Raw genomic sequence first — 18693 nt, 5'->3', positions numbered from 1 at the left:
TTAATATATTCCAGTTACTCTACAGATGTTGTACAAATTAAAAACATCAAAGGTCTTTGAAAAACAGAAACAGGGAGAAGGAAAAGCAACAGCTGAGATTGTGGAAGAAGATCCTTTTGCTGTTCAGATGATATACTGGTGTCCTGAAAGCCGAATTTTCTGTGTGGCGGGAGTTTCTGCATATGTGGTGGTTTACAGGTTCAGCAAACATGAAGTAAATACTGAAATTGCAGTAAGTCCTTCAGAATTTTACTTTCTTATAAAAGAACATAATTTCTAAATCAAGTTGCCTTGCTGTGTCTGTACTCATATACTTGAATAAAACACAAAATAACAAGCTGTATAAATACAGGTTTCGGGACATTCCATTTTAAACTTTTTGGGGGAAATCTTGGTCCTACTTAAGTCAGTGACAAAAATCTAACTGAGTTTTTGGGAGCCAACTTCTCCACTTTTTTGATTTAATAGTAACATACAGTACTGATTTTATAGTTTGCTTTTAAGACTTTATGATACAGTAAATCTCTGTTGTACTTACCTGCTCTAAAAATACTGGCTGCTGTATGGTTTTATCAGGTAATATACATGGTGTACATACATAATAGTGCTCTTTTTAACTCAAGTATTTCATCTCTTTAATTTATGTCCATAGTGTTTGTACCACAAGGGCACTGAAAATTATCACTGCCTTTAACAAAATAAAAAGATTTTTTTTTTCTGGCTTATGCTGACTTTGTTTCCCTAAAAATAGACACTATATGAAATGCCAGATTATTTATGGCTAAGCACTTGATATTTTTCTAAGCTTTCTGTTGCTTTATCCTGTTGAAATACTCCTTTTTCTGTCTTCATGTCTTAAGCAGTCACCTTATTTCAGGTAGAATCATACAGTTCATGTTCTTTTAACTGCATTGCAGTCACCTTGTACTTATCATTGTTGTACAGCAAGTCTGACTTTGGTTTAAACCTTGCATTTTTGCACAGGAGCCACAACCACTGCTAACAATGTGGATGAACAGCATTTATAACGTAAAACATTCTTAAGTCTAAGAAGTGTAACGGGAGACTACTCTTAAGACAAAGCCAAGCTAAACATGGCTGCCTCTCCTTCAGGCTTGCCATTCTCTGGTGCTGGAGAATAGTTTGCAACTCCGGACATTCTTTCCGGAAAGTATTTCTTTGTGTCTGTCAGCTCTCAAGAAACTCCAGGGACTGACCCAAAATTTCCCTTTCATTTTCCACCTTCCTCGATTACAGTTCTTTTCCTTTTCACACTATTTTAATGTACTTTAGAAAGTCTGTAGTTATAGCCTGGTAAAAAACATGTGTCATTTTTGGCCTGTAGCCATGTGCCAGCTGGTAAGGAAATTGATTACCTATAGCTGTTCTATTGTTTTCCTCTCATTTTTTCCCCCCAGAGGCAATTATTAAGCTAGCTGAACGTATCCTTTCAGGAAAGTTTTAAAACTAATGACCAGTAATTTCACGTTACTGACCAGCTCATGTATAATGCTGCTAAAATTACTACATTTCAGTATTCTTACATTGTTCCATAGCAAATGCACCTTATCTTTTATTACCTATAATTTAATTTCTTTATTTTCCTGTCTTCTGTGGCTGAATTGCATCAGAACTAGTATTTTCTAAAGTGTTATAATATGTGCAATTTAACAGTTTCTCATGTTTCATCTGTAATTAAGAAGCATTTATATGAGAAATTGTTCTCTGAAGAGTTGCTTTAATATTATCTAATCTTGATGGTACAGTCACCGAGTTCCCCTGCGTTTTGTGCATCCCTGAGATGGGCCTCATCTCTTGGTTTCTGCATTTTTGATGCAGGCATTCAAGTCTTCACTCTTAAGTGGTGGGGGTTTTCTTAATAGGAAGTATGGGGAGTCTTTGTTAGAATATGTACCTGACTTTAGGCTGTCTGGCTTTGTCTATACTGAGACTGAGCTGGTCAGTCTCAGGATTTCTTTGCTGCCTGGGGTGAGCCCAAGCTCTAGCACTTAGCGTCCTCCCTTCTCTAGCAGCCAGCCGGAACTCACCTTGAGTCCAATCTACAAATCCCAGCATTTTAAGGACCCCATGTTGGTTTAACTGCCTGACGTCAGTCTTGCAATGTTATTGCTGTGGTAAATGGGAAGCATGGAGGCTACTCAAAGGTTTCTCTGTGTAGCAGGGAAGTCTGCTGCTGAATATGCCTTAGAGGCATAGGCTGTGCCTGAGATTTCCTCAATGGAAGTATTATTTGTATCATTCCATATCAGATTCTGGAGGCAAGTAGTATGCATGAGACAAATTCTGCTTCGTATCCAACCTTGGAGTCACTGCCATAGAGTTATGTAAAAAGCATTTGTTGTTGTTTTCTCATCTGAAGCTACTCCATCCTGTCTCAAAAGGATATCTAGGTATCTATTAAACATGATCACTTTCTCAGTGATCGGTTTTTCCTCAGTGAAGCTCCTCTTCAAAGGTCTTGAGAAGACCTATAGGAAAAAAGTTTACTCTGGTTTGAACGTAGAAAGCAGAATCAACGAGCCTAGTGATGGGATCCACCAAAAAGATCTTTACCGTGTGTCAAAATAAATTGGTACAATAGGTCTGTACCCCTTCCAAGGTCCAGTTAAAGCAGGGACCAAAACATTAAAAAAATTCACAGTCATGTTATTAGCCTAAGTTTTTCCTTCTCTCTACAAATGGACAATAGCTAGAACTTAACAAAATGAATTTTAGTAGAAAAAGGAAGACACAAAGAAAAACATCCAAAGAAGAATGATGCACTTCTAACATGGCAAGCAGAAGAACGTACTCTTCAACAGTTACTTCAGTCCTGCCTGAAGATTAAACAGCATTATAAATTGTTTGGGTGAGCAGCAATTACTTCCAGCAGATTAGATTTTCCTGAACTCAATATTTCACTCATTAGCCTTTGAAGGCAAATGTTGTCCGTAGTTTTTTTCAGCCGATTCAGGCAAAAAATATCCATGGATTTTGCAAGGACAAAACAAAAGTAAAATTTTGAGAAAGGACCCTTTCTCTTCTGGTTGAGCAGAATCACTTCTTTCTGAAATCTTACGTGTTTTAGCACAATGGTTGACAAATGGGAGAGCCTTCAGTACTGATCATTACCTCCCAATTCTCATAAAACTTAGGTATTTTCTTAATCTCCATTCTGGTACAGATGATATCTCAGTGAGAGATCACTAAGATGGAGTTTGCAGTGTCTACATCTGCAATTGCTTCTGATCACTTCAAGGTACCAGCACTGAAATTACTATTCAGCTAGTAATCCCAAGACCTTATGTCTGAGGGCTGTACCTTGGTTTTTATTCTTTTCAAAATGGGGATCTCCTTGGACAGTTCGTGAGGTAGAAAGAATTGCCCAATATTTACTGTGATTCTTTGAGATGATTACTTATTGAGCTCCCTGTCCAGTTTCCTGGGTGTTTTGGAGTCCTTCAGTTAAGGTTTCCTGAATTAGTGGAAAGAATCAAAGGGTGGTTGGGCATGGTTGGTCTCCTTTGCCCTATCTAGAGAGCCTAGAAGGAAGGCAAAGGCTGACTGGTTTGAACTTTGCTTTTCAGAATCTGCCAAATTCATGTTCAGCCTAAGGAATACGGAACTCTCTGTGCTGTTATCTCTGATCTCCTGACACCCCCCCCCCCCCCCCCCCCATGGATAAATGGAGTTTGTTCACCAGTACTACCCACACTGTCAGGCTTCTGCAGACTGGCTAAAACCTGTCTTGTAGAGACTCTGTTGTACTAGCAATAAGGAGGCAGAGCTGATGATCGTTCTTTTAATGAATTTGCTTAGGAAAAAGATAACAGGAAATAGGCAGAAAATTTTCATGACATTTATCCTCAATGGTGACTTCTTATGTCGAAATATTATTTATTTGGGGGTGAACAATTAACTTCTCTTTTCATAATAACTTCTGGAAAGTTGTATTCTTGCCTTTCATTTATAATAAAAGGCTTGAATCAAAGTCAGCACTGGAAAAATATACCTATGTATTTCTCCATCAGTGTAGAATAGATGACTAGTTCCTATCTAATGTTGCTGTTAGACTGTATAAATAACAAATGAGAGTATTCTTTGCCTGCAAATTATAATGATAAGTGTGGAGGTTTAGTTTTTTTTAAAACGCTTACTGATATTTATTTGAAAGTAACAGAACTTTCAGCAGCTTGCTTCCTTAAATTATAACTTAGCTTTTTATTTATTCAAGTCATTAGAGGTACGACTTCAGTATGAAGTAGAAGATATCATTACTCCTGAACCGGAAATAATTCCTCCATTTCCAGATGCCTCCTCCCAGCTTCCTTCTTTAAAGAGCCTTTCAGGCAGTACCAACACTGTAGCATGTGAAGGAACGATGAAGGATAGTATCCCATGTCTTAGGTAAGCCTATGCCATTGTTCAAAGATTTATCTTTCTAAAAAGCATTCCTATCTGTTGTATTAACAATCCATCCACTATGAAGAAAAAGAGGTTAATCATATGTATGCAACACAAAATAAGAAGAAACCAGAATATGGGACAAACAAAAGAATTAAGGCAAAATAATTAACAAGGGATTTAAAAGGCTAGAAGTAGTTATGGGAAGATAAACTATTACAGTGAAGGCCTGACTGTAACTTTCCAGTATGATCTAGGATTAGGTCTTCATCTCATACCCACAATTTTGAATGGAGTACAAGCACTACAGAATAAATCAAGGAATTTCTGAGGAACTTTTTTTTTGAGTTCACAGAGAGACTTCCATAGAGCAGACAGGTGCAAAGCTTTCCTTCCTTGATTAACTAGTATAACACTAAAACCTTTCTTTGTGAAAGAAGTATATGCATTTTGTGGTGTGTAAGGGATGGAAACTATGTTCATACTCATGAAACAATCTTTAAAATACAGAATTGTGAAACAGTTGCACTGTGTGGAAGTGTATATATGTTTAATCTTTGGAAAGAAGCAATTTGTTGTCTGCTGGAGTACACATTGCCACTGTTTGGAGTAGATTAATATGTTCTTACTAATAAGGCAGATAAATTATGGGTTTGAATGGTTTCAAAACAGAATTCTGTACAAAACTACACAAACTGTAATTTTCCAGCAATTATAGTGCACTGCTGATAACAATTGCTCTCATTTTAGTAAATTAATTATTATTTCAGTCTAATTATTATTAAATATTTTGAATGCCTCAATTATTTCAAAGGCAATTTAAATGAACGTTGCCTGACTTTGCAGATACTTTGGGCTGTTGAGCTCCTGAAAATAACATTAGCATTTAAAAGCAATATCGTGACATTGTTCTTGTAAAATTAACAGTATTTTTTGGCATCCTGTTCATTTATCCACCTCATTCAGTCAGGCACTTGAACCTCAGACCTCAGCTTAATCATTAATGTAAACCATAAAAATCAATAGAAGAGGCAGAGAGAAGTTATTAAAAAAAATCCCAATGTGAAATCTATTTATGACATTGAAATCAGCAAGAATGGAATCGATTTATTTCAGTGGCTAAGATTTTCCCTTAAAGGATTCTTATTTGATTTGGTCTGGTGAGGAGAGGAATTGCTGATCTTGGAGGCAGAAAAGCTGTAATGAACCAGTAAAGGTTGTGCTGGTTAGTTTTTAGAAGCTTGCTTAACTCCATATAATCTCACATTAAGCTGGCCAACTGATTCCTGTCCCATTTCTTATGCATTATATAGCATAAGAAAATATTCTGAAAAAGGAAAATCAAAGCAGAATGATTAAGCAACAATTATTTTTATCGACACCCCCCCCCACACAGCTTCTCCAGAGTTTCTCATCTAAGGAATGTTGAAGTTTTCAGATTTGTTTCTCCAACAGAAATGAAAGTCAAAACCTGGAATTCCTGCAAAATATCCCTGTTCTGATTGGAATGCCTAGTCTCAATGTATGGGTCTATGCACGGTATGCTGCAAGTGCTGGTACTGGTCTGGACTTAAGGGATTGTGCTTCACCTGTATTTTCTCAAGAGAAGCAGTTGTTATTCATGGCCCAGTCTGTTTGTTTGTTTGTTTGTTTGTTATTTTGTACCTCTTCTTCTTAGTGTTAAGACTCGGCCCCTGCGAATGCCTCCTGGATACCAAGCAGATCTTGTTATTCAGTTGGTGTGGGTGGATGGTGAGCCTCCACAACAGATTACCAGTCTTGCTGTAAACTCTGCTTATGGACTGTAAGTAACTCAAAATTAAGGTTGCATTGGTTTCTTGTCTATTGCACTAAATCATGTATTTTCCAATTATACTTTGAAGTTTCCCGCAGACAATTAAAGTCAGAGTAAAAATAATCAAAAGGTGCTATAACTCAGATTCCTGGGGAAAAATTATTTGAACTCACATAAAGATTGTAATATGAGATGTTAAACTGCCATTCTTGCCCATATTTTTACTATTCCTATTTAAAAGACTGAATCTTTTCATGTTATTCTGTCCATCCTTTCAAATAAAATCTAATTACCTCTCAAATCTATAATTTTTAAAGTTATTTTGAAAGGATCACCAAGGTGAAATACATTTCATAGAAAATGGTGATGTGATTAAGTGTTAAATGTCATTTATCGTGACATCATATCTTAGTTGGAAATTGTCTTCTGAGGACAGCATTTTTATGTCTGTGCTAATCTCTGTTTGCAAGAGAACCAGTAACCTGAAATTGAAAATTTAATAAGGAACATTCAAATGCTAACTTCTGTATGGAAATGCATGTGAGCCTATCTGTGTGTATTTTTTTCCTCAGGTTCAATTTATTTGCCAATTTTTAATGTTTTCTCTTACTGAGAGTCACCCAGATACGTTAAAATGGTTTTTCCCTCTAGAAGGTGTTACTCCAATAAAAACTATAGGCTGTAATGGGTGTTAGGTGTCTGACTCCTACTGATTTTCAGTAAGTCACTTGACTCTCTTCAGAGACTTTGGAAATTCTATGCAGAGCCTTTACACGTCTGCAAAAGTATTGTCGTTGGGGGCTGTTTTGTCAAGTCTTTGGCCTGAATTTCCAGACAGTTTCCTATTCGTGAACTTCAGAAGTTTCTTTTGTTTTACCATACCTACATGCATTTGTCACTTGTGCTTATTGTTGGGTTTTGCCTAATTTGCTCCCTTGCAGGTCTCGGGCCTCAAGGCAGCATCTGACTTCAGGAAATAATCACACCATTCTCTCACTTGTAAACTACTCTGACAGCTTGCAGTTCTCTTAGTACTCACAGGGGTTTCCTAAACATCCCTGATTCAATGAAATGCTTTAAATTGTTTCCTTTGCTAGGAGCAGTAATAGCTTACAGGACAGCCTCCTTTAAAACACCATATACTAAGCACACATGTGTTTCAGAAATAAATGCATGTATCAGTAAAATAGCCCAATAATCTAAATTTAACTTCCCTACAAAAGCTACCCAAGAAAGGCCTATTTCTTTAAATTTCTTCTGCAGAGTCTTTTCTTCTGCAGAGTCTTTTTTCTCTCCCTCTCTCTTTTCTCTCTCAACTTTTTCCTTGGGCCTATGACAAGGTAGGTACAATCCTATCTTGCATCAGAATTTTTGTTTAATGCTTTAGTTTTCTCCTGCTATCTATCCTCACAGTGTGGAAAAACTGTGCCATTTCAGCATGAAGCTTGAGGATATGTCGTTTTTTCCATGCTAGTTGTAGGGTTATTTGGGTCATCTTTTGCCTAAATTTTTTTCCTATAAGTTTAACTAGGAGGAACGCATAGCATAGTGTGTTCTGGAGTGTCTACTTCCAGTATTCTTCTAATTACTTTGATTTCAGTAACTGTATATTAAAAATAATGGGAACTTAGTGTGCCTGATGTTACTGCAGCCATGAAACAGGACTAAAGCAAGGTATAAAAAAACCTTTATCCCCAGCAAAGGTAAAAGACTTCAGACATCGTGAAATTTTATTTAGTGTATTTTGTTTACTTTTAACAGTACCAAGCTACAAATTAGAAGTACTAACACCTGGTTTATTTCTGTTGAAATGAATCATCAAAAACTTCTTTATGTTATGAAAGTAGAAAAGAAAAATTTACAAAATGTTTCAGTTACAACTGAAGATCTACAAGGTTAAATACAAATAATAAATTTGTTTTAAAGTATGTTCTGTTGGACTGAAAGCAGTCTCTGAAAATTTATTACAAGCTCATGTGATAAAAATTTTCAGCCAATCTACATATTAATTGTCAAGAAATGTCTGATGAAGATTTTATGACATTTCTGTGAAAGATACCCACAGAATAGAACATCTCCTAGCAACTAATTCTATTCATCACTCAAAATTGAGAAATTAATTATGCTTATTTTGTATTTGATTTCATAAAGACTTGGATGTTAGCAATCTCTCTTAAGCCTTGTTAATAGTAATGTCTATCTAGCTTTTATTATCATTCCTCAGAAACGTTATAATATTAATGAGCAATTTCAGATTTCTCTTGGTAAAGTGATTTTTTTTAGGTATAAGAAATACTATATCCATGCTTGTGTGTGAACTTAGAGAAGTTTAGAAAAATGCAGACCAGGAAGTGATGATCCATTTTGTTAATTTGCTGACCACAGACTGAATGATTGCTAGCTCCTCTTGTGACTTATGTTTTCCAATATTAATAAATCTCAGGTTAATAATTTTCAAAGTGCAGATGGCTATAATTTTTGTTACCTAAAGTATTAACAGATGAGATTGACACTCATCATTTTTATTCCTTTATTTTTCTTCTCCACCTAGAGCACAGGGACTTATAAACACAGGAATTGCTGTCACACTTTACACTAGTAACCTTTTTTACTTCAATATCCTTTCTCTGACAATGCCTATTAACATATGCTTTAAAGCAAAATACAAGAATGCCAAAAAAAAAAGGCAAAATAATTTTTTAATATTCTTTGAGTCAATTTGTGTCAGAAAACATGAAGACATACAAAACCTTGTGCAGAATGGTCTTCTGGCAAATTCGATGGATAGAGTTCCTTTTCGTCCGAGGGAAACTCTCTAAAAATTATTTTGTTCTTCTATTAAGCAAAACAGGCTTTAGTAGTTTCTGAAACTGATATTCCTCTACATTCATCAAACACTGAGTTTATTCCTCTGTGCACCTTATGATCTTTCCACATAAGCACAACATATTGCCAAATAAAAGTGTATTGGTACACACTTTAAGCTGCTGTATAGTAGTAGATGCTTAAGCTATAGATCAGTGAAGAGTCAATGAGGGGAAAAAAGAGTATGTTTGTAGTATTTCCATAGATGCTGTACTAAAGTCAGTGTTAGGTCAAGGATAGAAAACATGGTGTAGTAACAATAAGTAGAATTTCAGCCACTGTTGTAGATGGTGCCTTAATTTGCCAGTTTGACAAATAATAAAAACTCACCTCATTTTCACCCTTTACCTTTTCTATTTGCTATATGGAACCCTCTTTTTCGTAATGGAAGCAGAGGAAGAAAAGATACTACAGAGGAAAATGTTCTATCTACCCTGCTTTCCCTTCCTCCATCCCGTTACTTCTCTCGTTCCTTCCTTATTGTTTTTCCACACACAAATTAATATATCTCCTTTAAGATATTTTGGACCTATATGAAGAAGAGTCAGGTGGAGGTGAGTGCACAGCTCACTTTTAGTGTGAACTGAGTGCTTAAATATTTTGCAGGGCTTTGAACTGACCACCTTAATTACTTTTTACATAAAATGACAGAACTTGATCACAAATGATTCCTAATCTGACTGAGCATGGTTCGAGATTTTGAGTTTCCTTGTGGCTGTACCTGCAATCTTGTCTATCTGGAAGTTAAAATTGCAGTCTGATAGAAAAGTAGAGACTTTAGTAGAATAATTGTCAGTATATAATATTCCTGCTTAAATCAAGTCTCCAACAATGCTCTGTCAAGAGTTTGGCATATAGATCCTTTCAATAGTCATATGCTCTGTGAATTTATTTGCCATTATTTAAATCAGAAAGAAATGAGTCAATTTTGCTTGTCTATTTTAATATTAAATCTTAAATACGTTTAATGCTTTAGAGAGAATATGAAGCGAAGATAATATCTGCTGAGATATATCAGTTTCCATATGATATGGTTAACTTCAGACTTTCTCCCAGGTCTTATGTATAGACATGTGTAGCATCTTTTTGTTTTCTTCCTTTTCCCTTTTTTCTTCCTTTTCCTCTTTTTTTTCCCCTTTTCCTTAGATAGATGTATTGTCTTCTTCCTTCCCCCCCCTCAACCTCCATCCCTTCCAACCTGGGGAAGAAGCAAGACCAGAAAACATTTTTATGGGAGAGGAGGAGAAAGTGCTGCTGGTCTAATACAACTTCTTCCCTCTTTCTGCAACTGGTGTCAGAAGGAAATCAGTAGAAGCAGTAGAGGAGAATCGGGGCAGAATGCTTGCAAAGGGACTTTCTAGGCAGCAGAAGAAATAAATTGTTCCCTCTCTTTTTCCTTATAACAAGACTGCAGATCAGATCTTAGGCAATCTCACGCAAGTTGAGAGATCTTGCCTGTGAATTGAACCACCACCAAAATGCCGCTTGTAGAAGCATTTCAGAGGGGTAGACTGTTTTAGGAGGAATCTGTACTGTAGCCAAGCTGACAGAGCTGGAAGGAAATTGTATAAATACCTTTCGGATTTGGGTATCTCCACAATACAGCTTAATGTATTTAATTTATCATTTATATTTAGATTAAAATAATTATTTACACCTGAATTTGTATTCATATTTTAATTTATATTCATATTTTTATATATGTATAATCACTTTTTAAGATCTATGTCCAGATTTGTAGGCTTAATTTACATCATTATTACTAGAATTGTATTGTTCAGTAAAGCAACATTTAGACACTATTGCAATGTGTTTGGCACAAAAAGTTAATTAAAGTGGGAAGTCTTCTTTTTGGGAAGTCAGTTACTGTGTTTCAGGACACAATTTTATAAATTCAGGATTACAAATCTGTAAGAATTAAAAAATGTAAGCTTCGAGTAGTTTCTGAAGAAAATGTTTGTGCAAAATTCATAATAATATTTACTGTTTGTACCACTTAATTACATATTACTAATACCTTTAAGGGACATTTCTTTTCTCAGAGTGGCATTTGGAAATTGCAATGGTTTGGCCGTTGTGGATTTTATGCAGAAGACCGTACTGCTGAGCATGGGAACCCTTGACCTATACGGATCAAGTGATCCATACCAGCGTCAACCCCGTTCACCTCGCAAAAGCAAGCAGTTTGCTGCAGGTAGGAAATCAATTATTGTGGTTATGAGCCTGATATGTTCTTTGGTTTTTTTGCCTGTGGCTTTTTATAGTGCTTTTGAAATGCATGACTATTTGCCGGCCAGTGGAGTTTCTATAACTTGACAAAAGAAACCTGACATGCTTTAGGTACTGACACTTTCTCAGAAACAAAATGTTTTATGAAGTTTATTCTTTTGGGATGGAGGTCAGCAAGTAATTCCCTTAGCTGAGTCTGTAAAAAATCATAATGAGCAGAGCAGTAAATTGTTTCTCTGGCTATCACTTGAAGTGTAGTCTGTATGCTATTTTCTTTCTGGTTTCAGTAAGTTCATACCAATAGGCAAGACTTCAATTTAACTTAATTGCATCTTGTGCCAAGTGCTGTTCATTGGTATTTGAATAGGCAGTTGTGTCTGGAGAAGCGTAACACCTGAGAGACTTGTTATGCAGGTGGGATAAGTAGCTCAAATTAGCCACTTTGTTAGTGAATTGGAGCTCTTAGTATAAACTTAGTAAATCCAGCTGTACCCCATTTGAAAATTTCATGCCAAGAGGATCACATTTGTAAGTCATAGCTATTATTATGCATTGTGTATTAGTAATAGTAGTCCATCAACACAGCTAAATTTTACCATACATTTTTGGTTATCTAAAAAATTTACTTGTATGAGAAAAAAGTCAGAAGATCTTCTATGTTTCAAGTCTATTTACTCTATATATTCCATAGTAACATACTGGAGTCGCACACAATTATTAAATGTTTTACATAGCTGTGAAGTTTTAGAATTAGATTTAAAAATCTGTTTGAAAATGTTGAATTTTAAATCTAACCATAAAATTATCGAGGCAGCAGATTATAGTGGGTTTATGACATCAGCATTTTCATCAGCAGACCCTGCACTAAATCATCAAATCCTGTTTCTCTATATAGTCAATGGAAACTTTTTTTTATTGGGAATATGCTTGTACTCCAAACAGAAAGTAGAGTTTAGAGAATAAAATGTAAGTCTTCAGGCCTACTTCTGTTCCTGAAAGGCCTTCTATCTCCCTTTCTAGGCATTTAATCATGGCAAGCTTAGTTCTCATCTGTGCCAAGTGTTAAAGATGTAAATTTGGCACAGCTGAGGAGAGAAGGGAGAAGCAGCTTTAAGCTACCTTCAGCTTCTCTGTCTGGTTCAGCCAGCCTCCCAGCAGCTCCCAAAGTAATTTGAGCAGCTAGCCACAAGCAATACGCTGCAGAGCTCTGTACAAAAGGTGGAGGGTGGCTGATGTAGAAATAGCTGTGATCAGCACTGTACCACATAGGATTTCTCTGTGTCAGTGGCAGTCTCGGCCAGTCGTTTAAGGCAACGTTCCAGCTATGCAGCGCTGCTAGAATGAAGCCCACTGGGGATAAGTGACCGCTAAGAAGGAATACACACTCCTAGATTGCTCATAGAAACTATGCATCTAAAAAAAGCCTCAGCTGCTTTCTCACCATCCATCCCACATCCTTTACTTTTCTGATTATTTTTCTTGTTATATCTCCCAACTGGAAGGTAAGCATCTGCTGAAGTTTCTTCACCTTGGCTGTTCTAGATGCTGGTTATGATATCACTTCCTTTCACTTTAGACTGTTTTTTCTCTCTTTCCTCTGCCTGCTGCTGATGCTGGTGTACTGGCATGTTCCAAAGACAACTTTTGCATGCGTGGCCTGTCTAACTTTTATCCAGATTTAACGAAACGGATCCGTACTTCCTATCAGAGTAAGTTCTATAAAGGTTAGGCAAATAGCTTTATCATGATTGGACTATGCCTGACTTAAACCCATGTGTTTGTGCTTTGTAATGTGTTTTTTTTAAACACATTCAGCATGCATGCAAACTTACTACATTTTGTGATGTCAACCATGCTTAATTTTGACAATTATCTTTATTATACAGATACGTCAAATCTGTTTTCCTCTTCCAAAAGAGTCAATGAGAAAACCTCAGTGACTTCTATGAGGCAGATTGGGCCTTAGAAATTATTTTTTCAACAATGTTACGTTCTTGATGACAGTATCGTTCTTTGGTTTTATATTCATTTCAGTGTACATCTACTTATATGAAGCATTTCTTGTTTTGCAATGGCACTGCCTGGTTGTAGTTATTAATTAATTCTTCCCTATTTTCAGAAGAGCAATGTGGATTAAAAGAGTACTGATTGGATTGGGTGCTGTGAAATTTAAAATTTTAATCTCGGTTTGGTACTTGAATATTTGACTTTGGGGAACCATCCCACGCCTCTGATCTTTAATGGGGAATGTAAAGTGGGTATAAAAATACATACATCAAAGAGAGCCATGAAAATTAATGTTTTTAATATCTTTAAATTTTGAATTATAGTGATAACGTAATTTAAATATTAGTATTCATCACTGCAGAATGCGATGAACAAAGCAATAATTAATTTTGCAAAAATGACTGTTCAACAGTTGAGCTGTATGTATCTTAATTAACTGCAGTGCTTATATGTAATTAGGTCTCCAGGATGCCTCTTATTCATCTCTCTTTAAAGTAGTTTTCACAGAACAACTGGATAGGCAGTTTTACATTAAATACTCAGTATAGGCAAGATAAAGGGGTGGCAGTTGTTTTATCATCTCACATAAATAGAATTGTGTAGCTATTGAAATAGATTTGTACAGTCGCACAAGAAATTCTATTCCGTCTCTCTAAACTGATGACTCAACAACTGATTTCTATGATTTTATTTTGTAATACTTCATAAAAGGTGGCTTGTTTAGTTAAGACTAGTCCAGTTACAAATCCAGCAGTCCATAAAAAGGTTTAGTGTATAATGTCTTAAAGTTTTTGTCTGGTCTTGCTAATTTCAAGTCTGTAACAGAGAACCTGAGGGACAGACAGCAGTCAAAGGTTCGGGGGGTTTCCCTCTGCTAAAAAATTAATAAAGTCTAAGACAAAAAATGGCCAACATTTTCATTCAAAATGACAAACACAGACCATAGAGTTTTTCATAGTTGAAAATGTGTTATCTTGTTTCCATCCTCAACCTCAAAATTGGAAAAGTCCACAAAATCTTTCTGTATACATTGTAACTGAAGAGTATGAGTCGGACTCATGTGCGAGATCATTAACTGCTTCATTTCTTTCCTCAGAAATTACTTGGTTGTTGCTTTTGCCATTTGATACTTATACAGGAGTACGTACTGTGTGATCAGAAAGATGCACCAGGCAATAAGATAAAGAACAGGGCGAGAATGTGTCATAGACTGTAAAATATCTTGCTAAGTCATTCTCAATTTATGCTTTGCTATATGTCTTATCTGAGATAGGAGTTTTAAGAGGGGTATTGAGAATGGATTTAAGATTTTGCTTACAAGTTTATCTCTTCTCGTAAGGGATGATGACGGGAAAAGAAAAATAAATTCTTCTTGGAAATCATGTAGTTGAAGCTGATATTAAGGCAAAAGCAGGAGCAGCCATGTGATAACATAAGCATTAGGTCTAAAGTTTTGAGGGTTATATAAATGAAAGTGGAAGTTAATGGGAAGACATATCAGGAGTTGATTCAATTAAGTAATGAACCAGGAAGATAATTTCATTAGGATCAGTTTGAGAGAGTAAGACTCGCAGGCATTGAAGCCAAAGAAGAGATTATCAAGGAGCAAGATACTTAGACTTTTGTCGGTAATTTTGGAGGTGATTTGCAGGAAGAAACAGTCTAGTTTAGTATCCAGCCTGAACCTGAGAGTTAAAGTGTGAAGTTCCAAGGGTGAAACCAATATTATGGCTTGGAGTATCAGGGAAGGCAGTGGTGCTCTTAGCTGTGTTGAAGTAGCAAAGAGAAGACTTCAGCACAAAAAAAACAGAGTTCGTCTTGGCAACATTAAGTTCATGTCTGGACACTTGTGAGTAAATTTTAGAAAGACAGGATTACTACTCTAACTTGGATGGATGGAATCCAAGTTGAGATGTGTATTTATGAATCATTAGGGTAAAAAAAGATATTTATTGCCCTGTTTATAGGAGAGAACCTCTCCAAATACTGGGACAGAGGAATAAAGGAAGTGTTGAAGTTTCAGTCTGGGGTGCGTTGCAACTGAAGAGGGAAAGGAAAAAAAAAACCCATCAAACAAGGAAGAGCAGCAATATGTTGGAGAAGAGAGGTCTTTCCAAAGGAAAGACATAATCAAAAATGTCAAGGACATCCGATATGCAAAGCACAGTGGTGGAATAATTGTTTTGAAATTTAGGCAATAAATCTATAGAGAGCTTGGTAAGAGTTACGTATACATGTGTAAGCTAGACTCGGAAACATCTGGAGTGGACTTGGAGCATTAAGACAGCACATTCTCTGGTTTGGGAGGTGAGAGTGGGAAGGGAGAAGCAAGAAGGGAAGAAATTAGAAGGAGAAATGTCATCGGTTCTGGGCATATATAGTGGGAGAGACTGAGACATAATTGTCCTATCAGGGAAGTAATTTGAGGAAACTAAGAGGCTAAGATGAGGGTAAGTGCAGAGCTGGGGGTAGCTGTCTGGTGTTGATGACCTGTTCCATTTGCTATAACATCTGCTGGCAGCCACCTTCCTTTGTAGCAAGAATATGTGCCAAGCCAAATAAACTCTCTCTGCAGTAGTGCAGAACTGTATTGTTGTTTGGTTGGTTTTCTTTTGGTTTTCTTCAACTGAAATGAAGTTGTACGTTGTTGTACGTTACCTATTGGTAGATAACATATATTCAAGTATTAAAACAAGTACGTTTACTGCATATAGACAGACAGTGTTCGCAGCAGAATATAAAAATACCACCTTGCAAAACCAACTTACATCTCCTACTAGAAATTCATACCATCTGTTGGTAAAACAAGAAAATAAGTAGTCTTTATGAAGCATCCAAAAAGTCGGCAAGTTCAAAGGATGTTGATCCATTGGAAAATAATTTTCAGAATGAAGACTTTTCAGTGAGAACTCCTTGTTCCTCCTTCAGGCCAGTCCCCTGAGGCGATGTCGGCAAAAGTAACCTTGGTCTGACAGGAGGACACAGAAAACTGTGTGTTATGAGTCATTACATATCAGTAATTGACGCTTTAAATCACACCTGACAACACAGTAGAAGATAATATAGGTTGAGTTTTAAGTCAACAGCTATATTCTGAACTAACTGTCATTTCCAAAGATTGCATCATATTTAAACATAAAGAAAACATAGTATGGTAATTTAGTGTGAAAATGATGGATTAAGATAACACTGGGCTTACTTACTGGCTTGTGAATATTTATGATAATTTATTTATATTTCATTTATTTATAAGCAAAGATGTGATGGCTTTGAGTGCTTTTAAGTAAATGATCAGTCTGAATCATTTAATCACAGAGATAGAAATTTAAAATTTAAAAATTAATTATAAATTAAATTATGAGTTTATAGAAGTTGTTACTCCATACTTGGCAATACATTTTTTTGATGCTTCAATAAAGAGAAAATGGGAATCACAGTAAACTTTGAAAAGTATCTATGGGATGTGTCTTTAAAAGTGCTTTAATGCCTTATGTGATGTATTTATATCTTGCACTATTTTCACACAATTATAATTTGTTTGAATCAAAGCCAATTTCTTTATAATGTCAGTGGGTATATCTTCTCACAGGTGGTTGTTTACATTGGCAATCTCAGTTATTTGCCTTTAGTTTTGCTGCTATGTTCTTCTCGCTCTACCTGGACTCAAAATTTGCTGGCTTGTGGATTTTTGGCTAAAAATAGCTAAAATATCTCAGAACACAGATTGGGCCTACAGAGCTTCAAAATTAAAAGTGAAAATATTTTTGTAATCTAACTTCAGTAGCTGTTGTAGTCTCTCAAACATTCAAGGGAAGCTGAGTTGCATGGAAATAACTTATACATGATAAATTATTGAAAATATTTAGCTTGGTTTCGTTAAAAAGGGAATGACAGCAGAAAATAAGCAGTAGTACAAAGAAAAGCTTGAGACCTCCCTTTCTTACCTTAAAGGGAAACAAAAACAACATTTAATGGAATCAAAGGTAACACATAAAAACTGATAAATGGATGTTTATTCCTTTCAGTGAATGATGATTGTGCAATTCATTGCCATATAACATCTTTGGGATTTAGAATTTAGTGTGATTAAAAGAGACTTTGGATACATGGATCGATAATGAGAAGAACTCACTGTAGCGTTTCTAACCAAGATGTATGGCAGGAGGAAATCTGCAAGTGGCAGTGCTTAAGCAAATCTAAGCATCTGAGATTAAGACAATGCCCTTGTGCAGGGCACGTAGTACCACTTATGCTTAACGTGGGGACTTACTGCACTTCTTTTTTAAAAGCATCTGTTGGTGGTTGTCGTTAGAGGTGACAGTGGCTTGACAGCAAGTCTAGATTTGTAGAGAAGTTCACATGTTCACCGTTTTTTAAATACCGTAACATGACATGTATCTTTATTGTTGTGGGTTGTAAAACTGTTGCCAAACATAAAAAGCTTGTGCTATTCTCACGGTGGTTGCTCTTGGGTTTTCAGAACAGTGGTGCGATTTGGTGCGTTTCCTACTTAAGTCAGTGGCACCATAATTTATATTGAGCTGTAATACTGTTTCTGTCAACTTGCAAAAAAAGACACTCTATTTAGAAGCAAAATCTGACCTGACATTTGACATTGTAACTATCACCAATAGTAACTATACAAGGTTTTGAAGAATTTCATTAATCACATCGTAACCATGCTGTTAAAATTTTAATATCTGCAATACTGCATTTGCAAAAGAAACAGTTTAATATTTCATTTTATTTATCCAAGGCCTCTGATGCTATGCAAATGTGCCAAACTTGCTCCCACTGTAGCTTGCAGACAGTTCTGCAGCAAAAATCAATTATGTCCCAAATCTCTATGTATATATAGCAACCCCAGAGTCAGGTAGAAGTAAGATTAGCTGTAAGAAAGCTGTACATGGAGAGGCTGCCTAAACGGTTGCAGTTCCTGAAATCTATCGTAGTGTCAAAAGTAACTGGACTCACAATTGACTGGAATATAAAATTCTCTCACAGATTTTAAGTTTAAACAAAGAAAGATTCAAGTATGTTTCTCAAAATAATCTTTGGTTTTCAACATCAGCATCTAGACTGTGATCTTTTGTTGTTTAAAAGTCAGGAGCAGTTATGTCATTACTGCTGACTTAACAGGCCAAATCAATACAGCTGTTTTTCCAAAGCACACTCAAAGTTGTTCTAGCACTCATACAGCTTCATTAGTGGTAGGAGCTTTTTATTCTGCTTGTTGGGGCTCTGGATTCTCCCCATTTCTCAGAGCAGTTCAAAATTATATTATAATAAAAATACCGGTACCTAGATTAAGATCCCACTGTTTTTAATACAAAGAGAACAGCGCTGATGACCAAATGGTAGCAGATTTCTTTTTAAAACAAGAGTCTAAGGGT

General features: G+C 36.0%; 1 protein-coding gene across 10 annotated transcripts in view; it reads left to right on the top strand.

Annotated features, from left to right (window-relative positions):
- The window catches only part of STXBP5L (syntaxin binding protein 5L), a 203634-nt gene that overhangs the window by 135110 nt on the left and 49831 nt on the right, over positions 1-18693 (top strand). For 8 of the 10 annotated variants that reach the window (XM_030019693.2, XM_030019690.2, XM_030019694.2 and 5 more), the window contains 5 exons: positions 15-232; positions 4235-4407; positions 6083-6208; positions 11107-11258; positions 12931-13002. In XM_030019693.2, coding sequence (XP_029875553.1) covers positions 15-232; positions 4235-4407; positions 6083-6208; positions 11107-11258; positions 12931-13002 — 741 coding nt within the window. The remainder of the gene's footprint in view (positions 1-14; positions 233-4234; positions 4408-6082; positions 6209-11106; positions 11259-12930; positions 13003-18693) is intronic. The other 2 variants (XM_030019695.2, XM_030019699.2) reach the window with 1 other exon arrangement.

Source organism: Aquila chrysaetos, chromosome 7, assembly GCF_900496995.4.
Source record: "Aquila chrysaetos chrysaetos chromosome 7, bAquChr1.4, whole genome shotgun sequence".
Taxonomy (NCBI): Eukaryota; Metazoa; Chordata; class Aves; order Accipitriformes; family Accipitridae; genus Aquila; species Aquila chrysaetos.
The sequence above is the reverse complement of the archived record's forward strand: the minus strand, read 5'-3'. Positions and strand labels throughout refer to the sequence as shown.